Genomic DNA, 16618 nt, shown 5'->3' on the forward strand with positions numbered 1-16618 from the left:
TCCCCCCCCCCCTGCACGTTAAACTCGAACGCCTGGCGGCTGGCAAATTGGCTGTTCGCTCCTTGTTTCTTCCTTTCCTAAGCCTCAAATTAGACCCTATGGACCCCACCGGATCCACGATAGTGGCATGGAACAAACTCTGGAAAAAAACAGGCACCCCACGGCCATTTCATGGTAACTTTCCTCTGTGGAACCAGCTCTCTGGCTCCCCTCGTGTGGACGCTGCAACGGTTCTCCACTGGGTTGATGAGGGCTTTGCCACTGTCTGGGACGCATTCACCCTGGGGACAATCACCGAGAGGCCAGACCTCCCCGATTCCTTGCGAGGATTGCCTTCCCGCTGGCTTCAATACGCTGGTCTCCGACCAAACTCTCAAGAGCAGATGGCCTGTATTCCCCTCGATCCCTCCTGATGATCCTCTCCTAGCTAAGATCATGATGGGTAGCGTCACCAGAGGGCGGGTTTCCAGACTGTACGCCCTCCTTCAGTGCAGGATGGTCCGCTCATGGGAGGGTCTCAGGGAGCTGTGGAGCAGGGATCCAACTGTCGAAATAACAGATCAACGATGGAAGTCTATAGGCCTCATTACACGTTGTGCGTTAAATGAAGCCATTTACCGGCATGGCGTTATTTGCGTCTCCGCCCTCGCAAGAGGCCGCTAATTGCGTACTATTACGAGTATGCGGACACGAGCATAGCGCCATGCCGGTAATGGCCCTACCGCCATGCCGTAAAAGTCCCCAAAAAGTCCATTACCGGCTTCGACTAAAGTGCTAATAGCACCTCCGCCTTCACGCTGCATGCAAATTGCGGGCACCGCCATTATCGGTCACCGTTAAAATGCGGAACCGGAAATAGGGTCATCGCATAGGAACGGTAAGGAGCACAGCGGCCATCTTTAAAAACACAATCCATTGCCATCCTCCGCATCCAGGACTCCTTTCCAGGAAACTCTGACACAAATCCATCCCGGATAGCCCAAAGATGCCCAAGGCTGTAAAAAAAGCTGCTGATCGCCAACGTAACGAAAAATTCAGCGATGAGGAGCTGATCATGCTCACTGAGACACTAGCGGCAAATGCAAATGTAGTCTTCAGCAATGACATGCGGCTGGAGACCATCCTCAAGAAGAAGGCCATCTGGGCAGAGGTTGCCCACAAAGTCAGTGTGGTGGGCACCACCACCCGCACAGTCAAGGACTGCCGTAAGAGGTGGGATGACCTCCGGCTCCGTGTCAGAAATAGTCAGTGAACCGCAAGCTGGCAATGGGCACAGCAGGTGGCGCCGATTCACCTCTGAAACTCTGAGTGGGAGGAGACCTGCGCATCCACAATTGGAGTGGAATCGATAGAGGGTGTTGGAGAAATGGAGCATGGTGTGGCCACTTCATCCGATGGAGGTGAGTGTATACATCAAAAAATGCACAGTGAAATGTGAGGGCCCCCCCAAATATGTGTCCATATTCAGGCCATGGATCCAGCCACAAACATACATGCATGCATGACCACATACACATGCAACACAGACCCATTCATGCATGACCCACCCGACATCCCCATTACCGGAATCCACAATAAAGAGGCCCCAATGCATAGAGCGGCATGACGTAAACATTCAGCATAAGGCAGGTAGAACCAATAACCGATGATATTCCCCATTTCTCATCCCTACAGGATCACAGACAGAAACTGAGGACCCACGCACTGCGACACCTCCTCCCCCATCTACAAAAAAGCCCAGGAAAGATGCGACAGGGGACACCGCCACCACCTCAAGGGTAACCGGGAGGAGTGTCCAGCAGCAGAGGGACAAAGGCAGCAGGAGCACAAGTTCCACGCAGCCCGAGGCCATGGCTGCTGCCATTGTTGCACCCACGGCAGTGTGTCCCATTGCATGTGAAATTAGCACGGAGGGCACGCACTCTTCTGCCACCAGTTCAACTGGTGAGGCAGCAGCCACTGCACCACTTTCGGACGAGGAGGAAGCACTTGACAGTGTGGATCGAAGCCAGACCCCCAGCCCAACACGCTCCATTGAGGCAAGCCCAAGGTTGTCATCAGGGTCAGGTAGCCATGGAGGATCAGCCACCCACACCGTGGAAGGGGCAAGGAGCCCCCAGGTGTCCTCACCTGATGCCAGAAGCGTGGACCAGGTGCAGCAGTCATCCCTCCTGCTCGTAGCACGCAACATGACCTTGCATCCATCAGCCAGAGGCAGGCAGAGATCACTGGGCTGGTAGGGCAGCATGTGGCCGAGGCAGCCCGTCTGAGGGAGGACCTCTGTATGTATGCAAGGCAGACAAGGGAGGGCATGGAGGCCTGCACGAACAGGATTTGCAATGAAATGGCCCAACTCAGGAAGGCCGTGATCCGTATAGCGGAAGCGATAGAGCGCCAATGCCCACCCACAACACAGGATCCACCGGGCACCTCCTTCTCTGGGAGTTCCCGGCAAACAAGCCCCCTGCGCCGCTCTCTGCGCAACCCGAGGCGCACCACATTCCAACCACCCAAATGGCGGAGGAGGCACTGAGAATTAGGGCCGGCAAGGACTAGGTTGCACATGTGGAGAAGGACACATACACACTATAAGGCTCACATGGGGGTGTTGTAGAGGGAGGAGGGTAAGGGTGTTTTTGGGAGTGATGTGGGGGAGGGGTGTAAGGGTGTTGTTGGGAGTGTTGTGGGGGGAGGGGGGTAAGGGTGATTTTGGGCGTGTTGTGAGGAGAGGGGGGTGAGGTCGTTTGCACAGTTGGGCCAAGCACTGTTTGTTTGAATTTTGTTCACAATACACTGTTGAGAAGTTGAAACACAGGCTTGGTCTTCATCATTGTGTATGTGTACTGTATTGGGGAGATGGTTCTTTGTGAGACTCACCACATGCATCAGGGCAAAAATACCCATCTCCATCCATAATAGTTTTCCCTTGTATCTCATGGAATCTGATACATCAGATGCTGACGCACATTGTGTCCCTTCTGGCCATCGCCTCTTGCATGTCCTGGCGAGCCATTTCAACCATTCTCATCACCATCCACATCATCCTCATCTGGTGGTTGCATGTCAGGTGGCATAGGCACATTCCGTCTTATGCACATTTTGTGCTGCATCACACATGCCATGGTTATCTTCGGCACTTTGTCATGGCCGTACAGGAGAGCCTCACCTGGCACGCTTAGACACCAGAGCTGTGTGTTTGAAAAGCCAAATGTCTGCTCCATCACGACGCGGGTACGGGTATGTGCAATATTGTTGTCCTCTTCCTGCTGGTTCTGTGGGTTCCATACAGGGGTTAGGAGCCACCTCTTCAGGAGATAGCCGGCTTTGCCTGTGGTACCTGTTACCGGCCACCTCTGGTGCGGCCTGTATATGTCACACAAATCGTCTTTGCATTGTGATTGGAAATCACAACTGACAGCATGCATGCAGACGATCTGCGTGACTGCAATGTGCAAAGCTGAGCTCGACCATGCAAGTCGACATGCCCGAATCATGCCTCCGACAGTAATAGAAATGTCCTGGGTGAGGCCAGGTCTCGGGTGTCCTTGGGCCCAGGCAAATTTAGCACTGCAATGCCAGTGTACTGCCATTCCAACATCCATGTTGCTATGCTGTGAAGCATCACTTCAGTGGTGCTATGGGTTTGTGTTCAGATGCTATGGCTAGGGGTGATCCCTTTGCATGCATTCTAGGGCACATTGCTGTATTGATGTTGTGCTGCCCAAATTCTGTATGACTGTCTTGACGGGATGTTGCTGATTTGTGTATTATGTGGTGTGGCATGATGTGAAATGTGGGTGTGGATGGATGTGTAATCTTTCGAAAGTCGGATTGTATTCAATGTTGTGCAGCTTCACATTTCATGTGGGGTCTTCTCGAGTACATTGTGGTGTGCCCCGATGGACATTGGCGTACATCTGTATGACCATTTGTCCCACGCACGACAGTCAACTCTGTTTCTCCCCCCCCCCAATCACACCGCCATGTACATGCCCTGCTAATCACCAAGTTGCCACGATTGTTGGCCGGCTTGTCGCTCCATGGTGCGTGGTATGGTTGAGTTCTACAGGACGACTGAATCATGGGTTGAGCCAGGATGTCTGGAGCAACAATGTGTGATTATCTTGTTTGCGTCACATGCCATTCGGACAATGATGGAGTGGAATTGTTTTGGACTAATTCATTGTGATGTGGGACCACCAATTCCGCAAGGGTACAGTTGATGGCCCTGATGCTACTTGGGATGGTTGCAAGTGAATAGATGCCAACCTTGGTGTTTGCGATCTCCTGGACAGTCCGTGGCAGGAATATGTGTTCATGTGCAAGCTTCAGGAGGGCATTGTGTACCTGGTTCGGCGTGCATGGGAATACTGGTTGTGAGATGCCATGCATCTGCCACACAGTATGCTGCTAGGAGCCTGTGGCCAGGAAGTGGAGCACAGTCACCACCTTCAGTAGAGGGGGGATTGCAGTTCTGATGTCTATGAGGCTCACGCTGTCGTCATGTATCTTATCCACGATGCTGGTGATGGTATCCCGGTGCAGACGGTACGGAGTATGTATGTGCTCAGGTGTTTGGTTACATGGACTGGCTTGGATCCTGGGTATTGGTGGCTGGCTCTGTGGTATTTCTTGGTGCCCTGGTGGTGCTTGCTGCGCCTGTCTTGCCCTACTCCTACTCCTCCTGCGTCTCCTCTGTGCTGCCGCCGCACTGCAATCGTCTCCTCCAGCCCATGCAATGCTGCCAGTATTGGAACCATTTGGTGTGGGAAGGTGTGTGGGAAGGGGTGTGGTGTGCTCTTTTGTGCTGCAAGTCTCCATTGCCTCCACCTGTGCTGGATGTGTCCACCTGTGGCAGGTGGGAACACTGCTCAGGTCTCTTAACGGGTGGTTCGCGATGCCGGTATTAGCGCCATGCCAGTCAGGGGTTTTTGGGTCTTTACTGTGCTTCTATTGCCATGTCCGCATGGCTTGTGATGCCGGTCTGGGGCGCGCGCGCCCACGGACTTGTCGCTATTAGTGGCACCGTACTTACCGGTTCCGCTAATAGCGGCAAGTCCGGGTCGTAATTAGCTAGGGAATTTAGCAGTACCGGTAATCGCTTAACGGTACCGTTACTCCCTTACCGCACAACGTGTAATGAGGCCCTATGTGTGCCCACACTCGAGAAGTCTCCCTTAACTCTAAATTTAAACCTCATCCAATTTAAAATACTCCACAGGTACCACTACACCCCAGCTAGGCTTCACCGCATGTCAGTAGATCGCCTGTCTGAATGTCCCAGGTTTAGAGCAAACAATGCAGATTACATACATATTTTTTGGTCCTGCCCAAACCTTTCCTCATTCTGGAGGGAGGTGTGCGCAACCATATCCCAAATACTCGAATGCACCATCAGCCCATCCCCCCCTTGGCCTGCCTCTTTCAAGAGTTCCCCCGTATGGGTTGCGAGTTCAAGAAACTTGGTGGATTGTGTATGTTACTTGCGACTTGCTGTATTCTGCTTCTCTGGTTGCACCCTGGAACACCCACTCTCCACCAATGGCTTCAGGCTGTCACCTGGGCCTCCTATACAGAGGAGGCTGGGCAAGCTTGCAACCTGTAGTAAGTAGACCTAGAAACATCTGGACCCCCATCCGTTCATATTTGCTCTCCTCCTCCAGTGATGACAAAGATGATACTGATGACCCCTTTTCCCCTGCGCATAACCTTAATTGAGTTATTCGCCGGATCCTTGGGTACTTACCACATTTGATGAGAAGCTCATAAGTTCCATTATCATGGTCCTGCGAGGCCACAATACTAGACTATATGTCTTTCTTATAAAGTGCTGATTGCTCATGTGTTTGCTGTTCTCTGTTGTAATGTCAAGCAAATTAAAGTTTTTTTTAAAAAGAAAAAAAAAGGAGAAAGGGTTCTCATCTAAATTAGCAGTGAAATGATTAGCAATAGCAAGAAGATCCTGAACTGGGATCACTGTGGGCCAATATGAACCAACTTTCCCCTACCAATTTATGCTTGGGCGATATGACGCGACGGCACTGGCTGACCCAGCCGCTAATGACCTGCTGCGCAATTTAAGGGCCTGAGTGAAGCCGGCGGCAATCAGCTGACCCCAGAAGGTATATCGCTATTAGCACATGTGGAGATCCTACGTGTGTGCTTAGGGTGAGTATAACGAATAGAAAAATAAATCTGATCTTCAGCGCTGCTCTCCATATTCCGTGGCAGTTTTCTGTGTTGATGGTGGGGACATCATCAATGAAACTGACTCTGAAAAGGGAGCAAGGTGCTGCAGCTGAAGGCAAGATTTCTTTTTTTACATTAAATTCTACTCAGATCCAACAGGTGCTAATGGGTGCGGATGAAGCAGGGAAGAGGCTGAGGAATGGGGCATGTACCATACAATATAGCCCCCGTTGCGAGCATCCCGATTGGCCAGCACCCACTTCCACGGTGCTAATGGGCTTTAAAGTTGGGCCTAATTAACTAAGTACTCATTCATGTTGTACATTGCAAGTAGGCTGAGTAGTCAGACAAAATAAGAGCATACGCAACTGTACCTGAAATCGAGCTACATATTCAAAATGTTAAGATTTACAAGTCCTCTCCTATTCAGCAATTCGAAATGTGAGTGCCAAGAGTAAAAAAGCAACTAAAGACAGCAAAATAACACATGCATAACTTCATGCACCAGAAGTGTAAGGAATGCATGCACAAATAAGAACAGATTAACGCACCACAAGGATTTACCTGTCTGGGGAGTGGGTCTGCTTTTTGAATCCAGGTGGAAGGGCTGGCCCGAAAAAGTCATTGTCATCCTCTTCCTCCTCTTTCGTGTGTTTCCTACAATAAAAAAGATAAATATTCATTAGTTTTAGATCCAAAGGAATTTTCAATATTGAAGACAGTAAAATTATCAGTTGTGCAGGTTTTATATCAAATTGGGCCAGTTTATGTTCATAGCTGCTTAGGTTGCTCATTCAATTTAACAAACTACAATGGGGAAAATAATTATGTTTGGAATCAACCCCTGTGGAGATCAAACGTTTAGAAACAGTGCTCAAATTCTTTTTGCAGTAGATACATTAAAGGGGAAGGAAAAACAAAGCGTATTCATTTTTATTTATATTGTTTTGTACAAATCTGTTTACTGTTACAATAAGCTGATACAGGAATTACCCATCATATGACCACAGTCCTACTATCACATAGGCTCAATTAAAACAGATGGTCTAACACAAACAAGAAATAGAATCACACACTAAACCACAAAGAATACATAAATAAAACGGGAGGTACAGTAAGCCAAACAATGTATGTCAGACTTCTGCTTTCACAGACATCAGGAAAGTCTGCAGATGTTCTGAAAAAATAATACTTTGATTCTAATATATTATCAAGACAGGTGTCTAATGTCTGTCCAACCAGAAGGGAGGCTAGGTTAATTTTAAATTTGTAGTTTTCTTCTTGTTTATTAATTTAGGTCAGTCAGTTAAGAGCTATTTCTAAGGGATAGCATCTGTGGTTTTCCAAAAGCTAAGGCGTTATATAAAAGCAAAATACACAAAATGACAAGGTCTCTACAAGTTTCAGAATAGTTTCTGTAACACACAAAGAACAAGGGATAATAAACCTGGTATTAACAGAGGCACATACTGATTGGTGGTGGCAGAATGAAGCTTGTAGTATCCCCTCATCAACATTCATCTACAGTGAAGTGGACCTCAGGACAACGGCATCAGTCTACCACCCATTGGAAGTGGCATACCCTCTGACACTGGAACCAGCAAGGCTTTCCCCCTCCACACAATGGGTGGCACCAGGTACATGTGAGCAGGAGGGATGTGGGTCATATATGTGCCTATTGATGGGTATATCCATGTAATATATTGCTGCCATCTTCAAATTGCTTATTTCTTATTGCTTTCCTGCAGATTTTGCAGAAGAGCTTGTAAAATAGATGAATGTCTGCAATAGCTGCTGCATCCCATGTAGGATGCTGTGATGAATCTGGAGAGTTCGTCCCTTCTTCCAAAGGGGAGCCACCCCCTTTGAGGCTAGGAAGGTGAGCCTACTAAGCAAAACCCTACCTAGGGGTTTGGGAAAGCAGGTCCTCACTGGGAGTGGCAGCCCTCCAAGGAACAAGGACTCCCATTCCCATGGGGAACTCACGATGCACCAGATATTATCTGCCTACATGGGAGCCGACAATAGTGACAATAGCTCTGTGCTTGGCTCAAGGTAATGATGAACCTTACACCCATTCAACAACCTGTGGTGAACGATATGTGGAGGAGAAACCACGCGCGGAAGCGAGGCTCCGATGTGAGTACGCCGGCAAGGGGCAGAACAGCGCTGCACATCAGAGCACGCTGTGGCACGGAGAGAGGAAAATGCAGAAGATAGAAGCCACTGTCCAGATACGGAGGCATACTGGGGCTGAGAAGCCAATACCAACCAAAGTGAAACTTACATGGAGGGACGACCATACTGAGGACATGGTGGGGCCAGTAACTGCGAACGAACACTAAAACCAGGAAGCGAGGGAGGAGTGAATCTTCCGCTCCCAACGAGAGAGAGAGAAGGGTGAGAGAACACCAGGAATAGCAGAGTCTGAAAATCGCTTGTATCCGGACAAGCATGCTGGGAGGAGCGCTGCCTAAGAGACATACCCTCACTGGAGCTGACCCCGTAACGTGGAAGGTACACAGCTTGCCCAGGTTGGGCGGGAGCAGAAAGTGGAAAAAGCGAGTGGGGAAGAAGGAAGGATTCTACTAACTCTGTATCAGGGTCACAGAGGCTCAGAGACAAAGACAGAAAGAACTAAAGAGAAGGGTTACGGGAGCCCTAGAAACTTAGACGATAAAACTCCAGAAGTGTCGCAAAACCTACAAGAGCTTAGAGGGATTGCAGATACAGCTAAGTGAAGTACTAGAACAAAGAAACCCAAGACTACGAGAGAGGTCCAATAAAGAAAGCTAAGAACAGACACGAGGAGAGCCCAGAGGCACCCAAAATCTGAATCTATTTGGGAGAGAGCAACCCAAGTGGTTGAGAGAGATAGGAGGGATCAGGGAAATACCCCTACATTTAAAGAACTTTGGACATTTTGTTTTTTCTGGAACTTAAGACTTTTTGTTGTTGTTGAACTTGGGAAACCTGAGAAACTTTGATAATCTGACAGGAATTGTGAAATAAGGAATCCAGAAACCAGGAGAGATACCTGGCACCCCTGGGAAATATTCTAGTATCAAAGACTGAGTACAAGGCACTTCACCAACATTTCTTGTATGTTTGTCTAAGTTGTAGGGCCAGTTTAGTGGACAAGTTGGTTTATAGTAACATTTTCGAACGTCACATTTTCGAAATGCCATTTTTTCGACACAAAAATGGTGGGAAAAAAAATTGAATGTTTTTTTTTTTACTAACAAAACAAACATAAAACATATAAAATAAAAAATACATTATAAAAATTCAGGATTTTTGTTCCGAGATTTTGGCATGTCGAAAATGTGTTTTAGAACATTTAACTGGATACCGGATAAGTTTGGATGGAGGACTATTTCTTTTGACTATTGACAAATACCTTAGTTGAGTTTGATAGGAAGCAAACTCTCTTTAGCAATTGGATTAGTGAGATGTTTTCCTTTGAAGTTGAATAAAGATACTCTGGTCCGAGCCCTTCTTCTGGCTCGCCACAGTGCCGGGGAGACCGATACCAACTTGTGAGCAATCTAATTAGCATTGTGTCTCTTGTGCAATGTCTCATGAGGAAGGGCAGGACGGAGGCAGCCATTTTCTGCCAAGAAAGCATTGCTATGGAACAAGTTACTTACCTGTAACTGTTGTTCTCCAGCATGAGTCTGGCATGGATTCACATGCTCATGAATATTCCCCGTCGTCAGGCTGGGAATCCTCGGTAAAGAAAAAACCAGTATCAGTTTCGTTTCTGATCTTTCTTTCGTAGTAATAACCAATCACTGGTCTCTGCGTCATACTGACCACAGCCAATGACTGCCCTCTACCTAAGCACCGCCTCTGGCAGCCATCTTCAGATTTGGAAGCACGTGAAGTGGCAGTATGACCAAGTGAAGAGCCGCAGAGGGGTAGGCGGGAGGGTTCGCATGTGAATCCATGCCAGACCCATGCTGGAGAACAACAGTTACAGGTAAGTAACTTCTTCCTTCTCCAGCATGGGGTCTGGCATGGATTCACATGCTCATGAATAAAGAATACATAGCAGTACACACATGCACAACCACGGGAGGTGGCAAAGGCTCAACATTAAGCATTACATCAAACCCAACATTAAGCATCTTACCTCCTCACCAGGCTCACCTCAGGCGAACAGGTTGCGCAGCACTGCTTGGCCGACCCTGGACTCCTCCCTGGAATCCCGATCGACGCAGTAGAATTTCGTGAAGGTGTGCGTCGACCTCCACGTAGCAGCCCTGCATATGTCCAGCAGGGGCACACCAGAAAGGAACGCCGTGGTGGCTGCGATCGCTCTGGTGGAATGGGCTCTCGGACGGCCAGGCAGCGGTCGGTTTGCCAACCGATGACAGTACATGATACAGCCGGAGAGCCATCTGGAAATGGAAGCCTTCGAGAGAGCCTTCCCCTGATTGACAGGTCCAAAATTCACAAAGAGTTGTGACGTCTTCCGAAAACACTTCGTGCGGTCCACGTAGAACTTCAGCGCTCTAGCCACATCCAGCGAGTGCAAAGTCCTCTCAGCCGGCGACGAAGGCGACGGGAAGAACACAGGCAACACCAAGGGTTCGTTGAGATGGAAGTCCGACGGTACCTTGGGCATGAAGGAGGGGTGCGTCCTGAGCACTACCCTCGTGTCGTGAAAAGTCAAGTACGGGGCCTTGCAGGAAAGGGCCTGGATCTCTCCCACCCGTCGTGCGGAGGTGATGGCCACAAGAAACGCTGTTTTCCACGACAGAAACTTCAACGGGGCCGAGTGTAGAGGCTCGAACGGAGGTCCCATGAGCTTGGTCAGCACCACGTTGAGCTCCCACGCCGGGGCCGGAGCCTTCACCGGCGGGAACTATCTGAACAGTCCCTTCATGAACTCTTTCACCAGACGATGAGACCACAAGGACGTCCGGCCCGTGGTTCTGGTGTATCGGGAGATCGCAGCAAGATGAATCTTGATGGACGCGTGTGCCAGTCCAGCTTTGGCCAGCGTCAGCAGGTACGGCAGTACCTGGGGAGCCGTAATCCGTAGAGGGTTAATCTTCTGTGCGTGGCACCAGACAGAGAACCTCTTCCATTTGTGTCCGTAGCATTTAAGAGTCGAGGACGCCCTGGCCTTTGCAAGAACCTCTCTGCAGTCGGCCGGTATGTCGTATCCTCCAAACTCTAGCGCTGCAGGAGCCAGGCCTGCAAGTTCAGCGATTTCGGGTCGTGGTGGAGGATGGCGCCTCCTTCCCTGGAGAGTAGATCCGCGTCCACCGGCAGCTTGATTGGTGGGGACGCTGATAAGTCCAGAAGGTCCGGGAACCATATCTGCCTCGGCCACGCAGGTGCGACGAGGATCATCCTGCACCGTGACCTCTTGAGCTGGTTGACGAGCCGGATTAGCAGTGGCAAAGGAGGGAACGCGTAGAGGAACAGGCCCTCCCAGGGGAACGAGAAAGCATCGCCCATGCTCCTCGCCTGGGGAAACCTGCTGGCGAACCTCCGGCACTTGGAGTTCGTCGCCGTCGCGAACAGGTCGATCTGGGGTGTGCCCCACCGTCGGAAGAGGCGATCCACTAGATCCTGCCGTAGTTCCCACTCGTGGCACGAGCGCAGCTCCCTGCTGAGTGAGTCGGCGATGGTGTTTTTTATCCCTGCCAGATGAAACGGCACCAGAAACATCCCTTGGGCGGCGGCCCAATGCCACAGGTCCTGCGCCTCCTTGGACAGTGCTGGGGACCTGGTTCCGCCCTGTTTCCTGATGTAAAACATGGTGGTGGTGTTGTCGGTGAAGATCCTCACCACCTTGCCCTTGAGGGACGGAAGGAAGGACCTGAGGGCCCAGAACACTGCACGGAGCTCCAGGACGTTGATATGGAGGGACTTCTCCGTCGGGAGCCAAAGGCCTCTCGCGTGCAGATTTTCGGTGTGCGTTCCCCACCCTTCCAGGGAGGCATCCGTGGTCACTGTCTCCTGGTGGTCTGGGGTCTGGAAGTCCATGCCCGCCGTCAGATGCGCGCGGGTGCCCCACCACCGGGCCGCTCGGCGGAAACTCTCGTCGAGTGTGATCCTCTCCTCGAAGCCGCCCGTTGTTTGGATCCAGCGCGCGTCCAGGAACTCCTGTAACGGGCGCATCCGGAGCCTGCACATGGGAATGAGGTAGATGCAAGAAGACATCATTCCGAGGAGGGACTTGATGGACCTCACCTTGGCCGCGTCGGAAACCAACATCCGCTGTACCTTGCCCAGGATGGACTTGGTCCTTTCCTCCGACGGGGAGGCCAGAAGGGACACTGTGTCGAGCTTCGCTCCCAGAAACAGTGCGTTTTGCGCAGGTACCAGGTGGGACTTGGCGTAGTTCACGGAGAATCCCAGGTCCGTGAGAAGTTGGACGGTCCTTGCCGTGTGCTCCACGGCGAGCTCCCTCGTCTTGGCTCGGATGAGCCAGTCGTCCAGGTAGGGGTAGACGTGGATCCCCTCGCGGCGCAGCTGCGCCGCCACCGGTGCAAGGCACTTGGTAAATACCCTGGGTGCCGACCGTAGTCCGAAGGGGAGGGCTTTGAACTGGTAGTGACGCCCTTGGACCACAAACCTGAGGAATTTTCAGTGCCCCTTTAGGATGGGAATATGGAAGTAGGCATCCTCCAAATCCAACGACGACAGGAAGTCTCCTTCCTCCAGCTGACCCAGGACGTGCTGGAGGGTGACCATCCGGAACTTCTGCGCCTTGATGAACTTGTTCAGACGTCGCAGGTCTAGGATGGGGCGCCATCCTCCCGTCTTCTTCTTCACGAGGAAGTATCTCGAGTAAACTCCGGAGCCCCGAAGCCTCTTTGGGACGAGTTCGATGGCGCCCTTCCCGAGCATCGCCTTTACCTCCAGGAGAAGCTGAGGGACGTGAAGCTCTTTCCTGGCCACGGGGGGGACGCGCGGGCACCTTCTTTGAAACTCGAGCGCGTGGCCCCGGGCTAAGGCGTCCAGCACCCAACGGTCGGTGGAGATGGACTCCCACACGCTGACGAAGCTCGCCAGCCGGCCTCCCACCGGGGTGCTTCGGTGGGGGCCCGACCCCACGGCCGGTTCAATCCTGTTTCGACGAGGCTTTGCCGCCTTGACCTCCTTGGCGACGACGGCGGGGTCCGCCAGACTTGCCTCGTCCTCTGTAGGCCTCCTGAGACGACGAGCGGGCCGCTTGACGGTAGGTGGAGAAACCGCCGCCGGAACCTTTGGAGGCGCCCTTGCCTCCGCTGCTCCGAAAGGGCGTCCGTCGTTGCTGCAGAACCCCAAGGGCCCGGGCCGTCTCAGTGTCGGCTTTAATGGCCTGAAGGGAATCGTCCACTGTTTTCCCAAACAGGTTGTTCCCATCGAACGGCATGTCCAGGACTCTGGTCTGTACGTCTTGACGGAAGTCCGTAGCCTTGAGCCATCCACGCCGCCTAAGGCACACGCCGTTGCCCAACTAGCGAAACCCAGTGTCGGCGATGTCCGTCGCAATAGTGATGGCGTGGTCCGACGCCACCTCACCTTCCTGTAGGATCTCCAGGGCATCCGCCCTCTTGTCGTCCGGTAGGAAGTCCAGCAGGGGAGCCAGTTTGTACCATAGCTCCCTGTCGTAGCGGGCCACGATAGCCAAGGCATTGGCCGCTTTAATCGTCGTCGCTGCAGACGAGATGACCCTGCGTCCCATAGCGTCCAATTTCTTTCCCTCGCCGTCCGGTGGGGAAGTCGATGTGGAGGCCGCACCCCCCCCCCCGCTTTCTTCCTGGCCGCCGCGGAGACGACGGAGTCCGGGGTAGGCTGCGCCCGGAGGCACAGGGGGGCCGCGTCCGGGTCCCGGTACTTCTTCACGTACCGGTCTCTTCTAGCTGGCGTCGTGGAAGGGTTCTTGAGGAGGGCGAGGCCCTCATCCCAAATGTCGTCCAGTAGAGGCACCGCGAGGACCGTCTTCCTCTTGGCCTCGCGCCGTTGATAAAGGAATCCTTCCTTTTTCTTCTCCTCAGGGCAGAGTTGGAAAAGCTCGGATGCCCTGGCGATCATGGAGTGGAACGATCCAATCTCGTCGGGCGGAGAAGCCCAGGTGGGAGGTGACGACGGTAGATCCTCGTCGTCCGTACCCGTCGCTGCCGTGTCAGTCCCCGTATCATCCCCTCGGGTGGACGGGGAGGAGGGCTGGACGGGTCGCGACGGCTGAAAAGGAGGTGGAGGGTGAATCCTTCTTTTCTTGGGCGGGGGAACACCAGAAGGTCCCGGTTCAGGATCCCCCGACGGGAGAGGTTCCTCCGTCGGCAACGGTAGTCTCGTCCTTATCTCTGAGCATAAGGACTGTATAGCCAACAAAATGGCCGCCGAGTTGTCTTGCGGCGCTGGCAGAGGGGAATCCGACGGGCGATCAGGGGTCCCGTCGGCACCCTCGACGATGTCGTCGTCACCTGCGTCGGGATCCATCCCGACGGGCCGGTCTTCATCCACGCCAAGGCCGTGGCATAAGACCTCGATCAGCTCTTCCTCCGAGGTTGAAGCCGAATCTACGACGACGCCCTGCCCCCCCTTTTTCTTCCCCGCTGGGGATTTCACAGGGGTCCTATCGATGGGCACAAAAGAGGACTCCCTCCGAGGTGGCAGGGAGACTCTGAGCCCCGAGGTCGCCACCACTGGTGTAGCCTCCACAGGCTGAGCCAGGGCCGCCGCGACAGTATCGATAGAGGGCTTGGCCGGATGGATTAAGGCCTTCACCACCTTAGGTGCGCTCACCGCCTTATCCTTGAGGGGGGGGGACACTGCCTCGCTCCCCCTCCGATGGGGCCTTCGAGCCCGACCGGGGCCTCTCCAGGAGCTTCGCCGGGTGCTCGCCCTTCCTCTTACCCGACCCAGAGCATTGGCTCGTGGCTGAAGGTGCCGGGGAGGGTGCGCCCTGCCTGGCGCCCGTAGAGCCCGACCGTTCGGCGCTCCCGGTGCCAGCGGACTCGCGGTGCTTGGCCTTGTGTTGGACCCCCGTCGACGGGGCGTCCTCAAAGGTCTTAGAAGACCGCTCGGATTTCTTCCTCTTCTTCTCGCCTGACGGGCTCTTCCCTTCCAGCCAGTTGGCGAGGCGTTGGTGGCGGTCCTTCATGGTCCGCTCCGACATATTGCCGCAAAACGCACAGTCCTTCTCCACGTGCGTCTTGTCCTCATGTAAGCAGTAGAGACAAAAGGAGTGTTCGTCCTCCTTAAAGACGTTCTGCAGCTGGCATCCAGGGCAGACCCTGAACAGCTTTCCGGGCGTCGAGCTTCCCTTCTCCTGGGCCATGTCCGGGCCTGAGAAGCTTCTGGAGTCCTCCAAAACGTAGCTCGACGAAATCTTCACCCTTGAGGGGCGCAGATGAATCCGACACGGGTCCCCGTTGATCGGATGGAGAGTCGGTGGAGCTTGAGGCTCTTTTGACCGGAAAAAACGAAGTTTTTGAGAAAAAAACATGAAAAATAGCACTAACGCTCGAGAGCAATAGCACGAGGATCCCAACACATGAACGTGCGGTAAAAATCTGAAGATGGCTGCCAGAGGCGGTGCTTAGGTAGAGGGCAGTCATTGGCTGTGGTCAGTATGACGCAGAGACCAGTGATTGGTTATTACTACGAAAGACAGATCAGAAACGAAACTGATACTGGTTTTTTCTTTACCGAGGATTCCCAGCCTGACGACGGGGAATATTCATGAGCATGTGAATCCATGCCAGACCCCATGCTGGAGAAGTGGGTCATGTTTCTCCCTGGGAATTATTATATCTATACTCACTTGTGAGACAGATCTATTTGGAAGCCAGGCTGGTCTAACAATCGTTTCCGATAGTGATGTTTATTGTCTTGACGTTATTTGATTTTGTATTCTTGCAATAAATCGGCACTGTGACCGACTTAATAAATAAAAAAAAAAAAAAAAAAAATCGATCCACATACAGGACTTTATACATTTTAGAAATCATTAAACAAACCAGGGTAAATATTCATGCTTCAGCAAAAGCTTTTAAAAAAGAAAAGTGTTAGCGCAATGTAAGATATACTAATTGACATGTCGTTTTGTTCACGAAGCGGGCACCACCGATTTAATGCCTCCGAGTATACAGTTTTAAAAAAAAAAAAAAAAGGTAGCTGGCGCCCCTCCAGAGAACAGGTTATCATGCCATGTTCGTTCTGGAGAGGGGCGCCTGCTACCTTTTTTTGAACTCCTAGTATACAGCCCCTCTCCACATTCAGGCACATAAAAGAACTATTAATAATACTTCTAACAACTCTAATCCTAAATAATACCAGACCACCTTTAAGCAAAACTTAATTCTGTGTCCATAATGCTGCTGATCGGCCAGTATAATACTCTTTTCATTTCACCTTTACATCAAATCAACTTCAGTCAATAGATAACCAGTCCAACACATTTCATCTTCCCCAGAGA

General features: G+C 51.9%; 1 protein-coding gene across 1 annotated transcript in view; it reads right to left on the reverse strand.

Moving 5' to 3' along the window:
• The window catches only part of GPALPP1 (GPALPP motifs containing 1), a 336780-nt gene that overhangs the window by 242698 nt on the left and 77464 nt on the right, over window positions 1-16618 (reverse strand). The window contains exon 3 of the mRNA XM_069640253.1: window positions 6754-6846. Within this exon, the coding sequence (XP_069496354.1) occupies window positions 6754-6846 (93 nt within the window). The remainder of the gene's footprint in view (window positions 1-6753; window positions 6847-16618) is intronic.

The sequence above is a fragment of the Ambystoma mexicanum genome, chromosome 7q (assembly GCF_040938575.1).
Source record: "Ambystoma mexicanum isolate Mex_15411 chromosome 7q, UKY_AmexF1_1, whole genome shotgun sequence".
Taxonomy (NCBI): Eukaryota; Metazoa; Chordata; class Amphibia; order Caudata; family Ambystomatidae; genus Ambystoma; species Ambystoma mexicanum.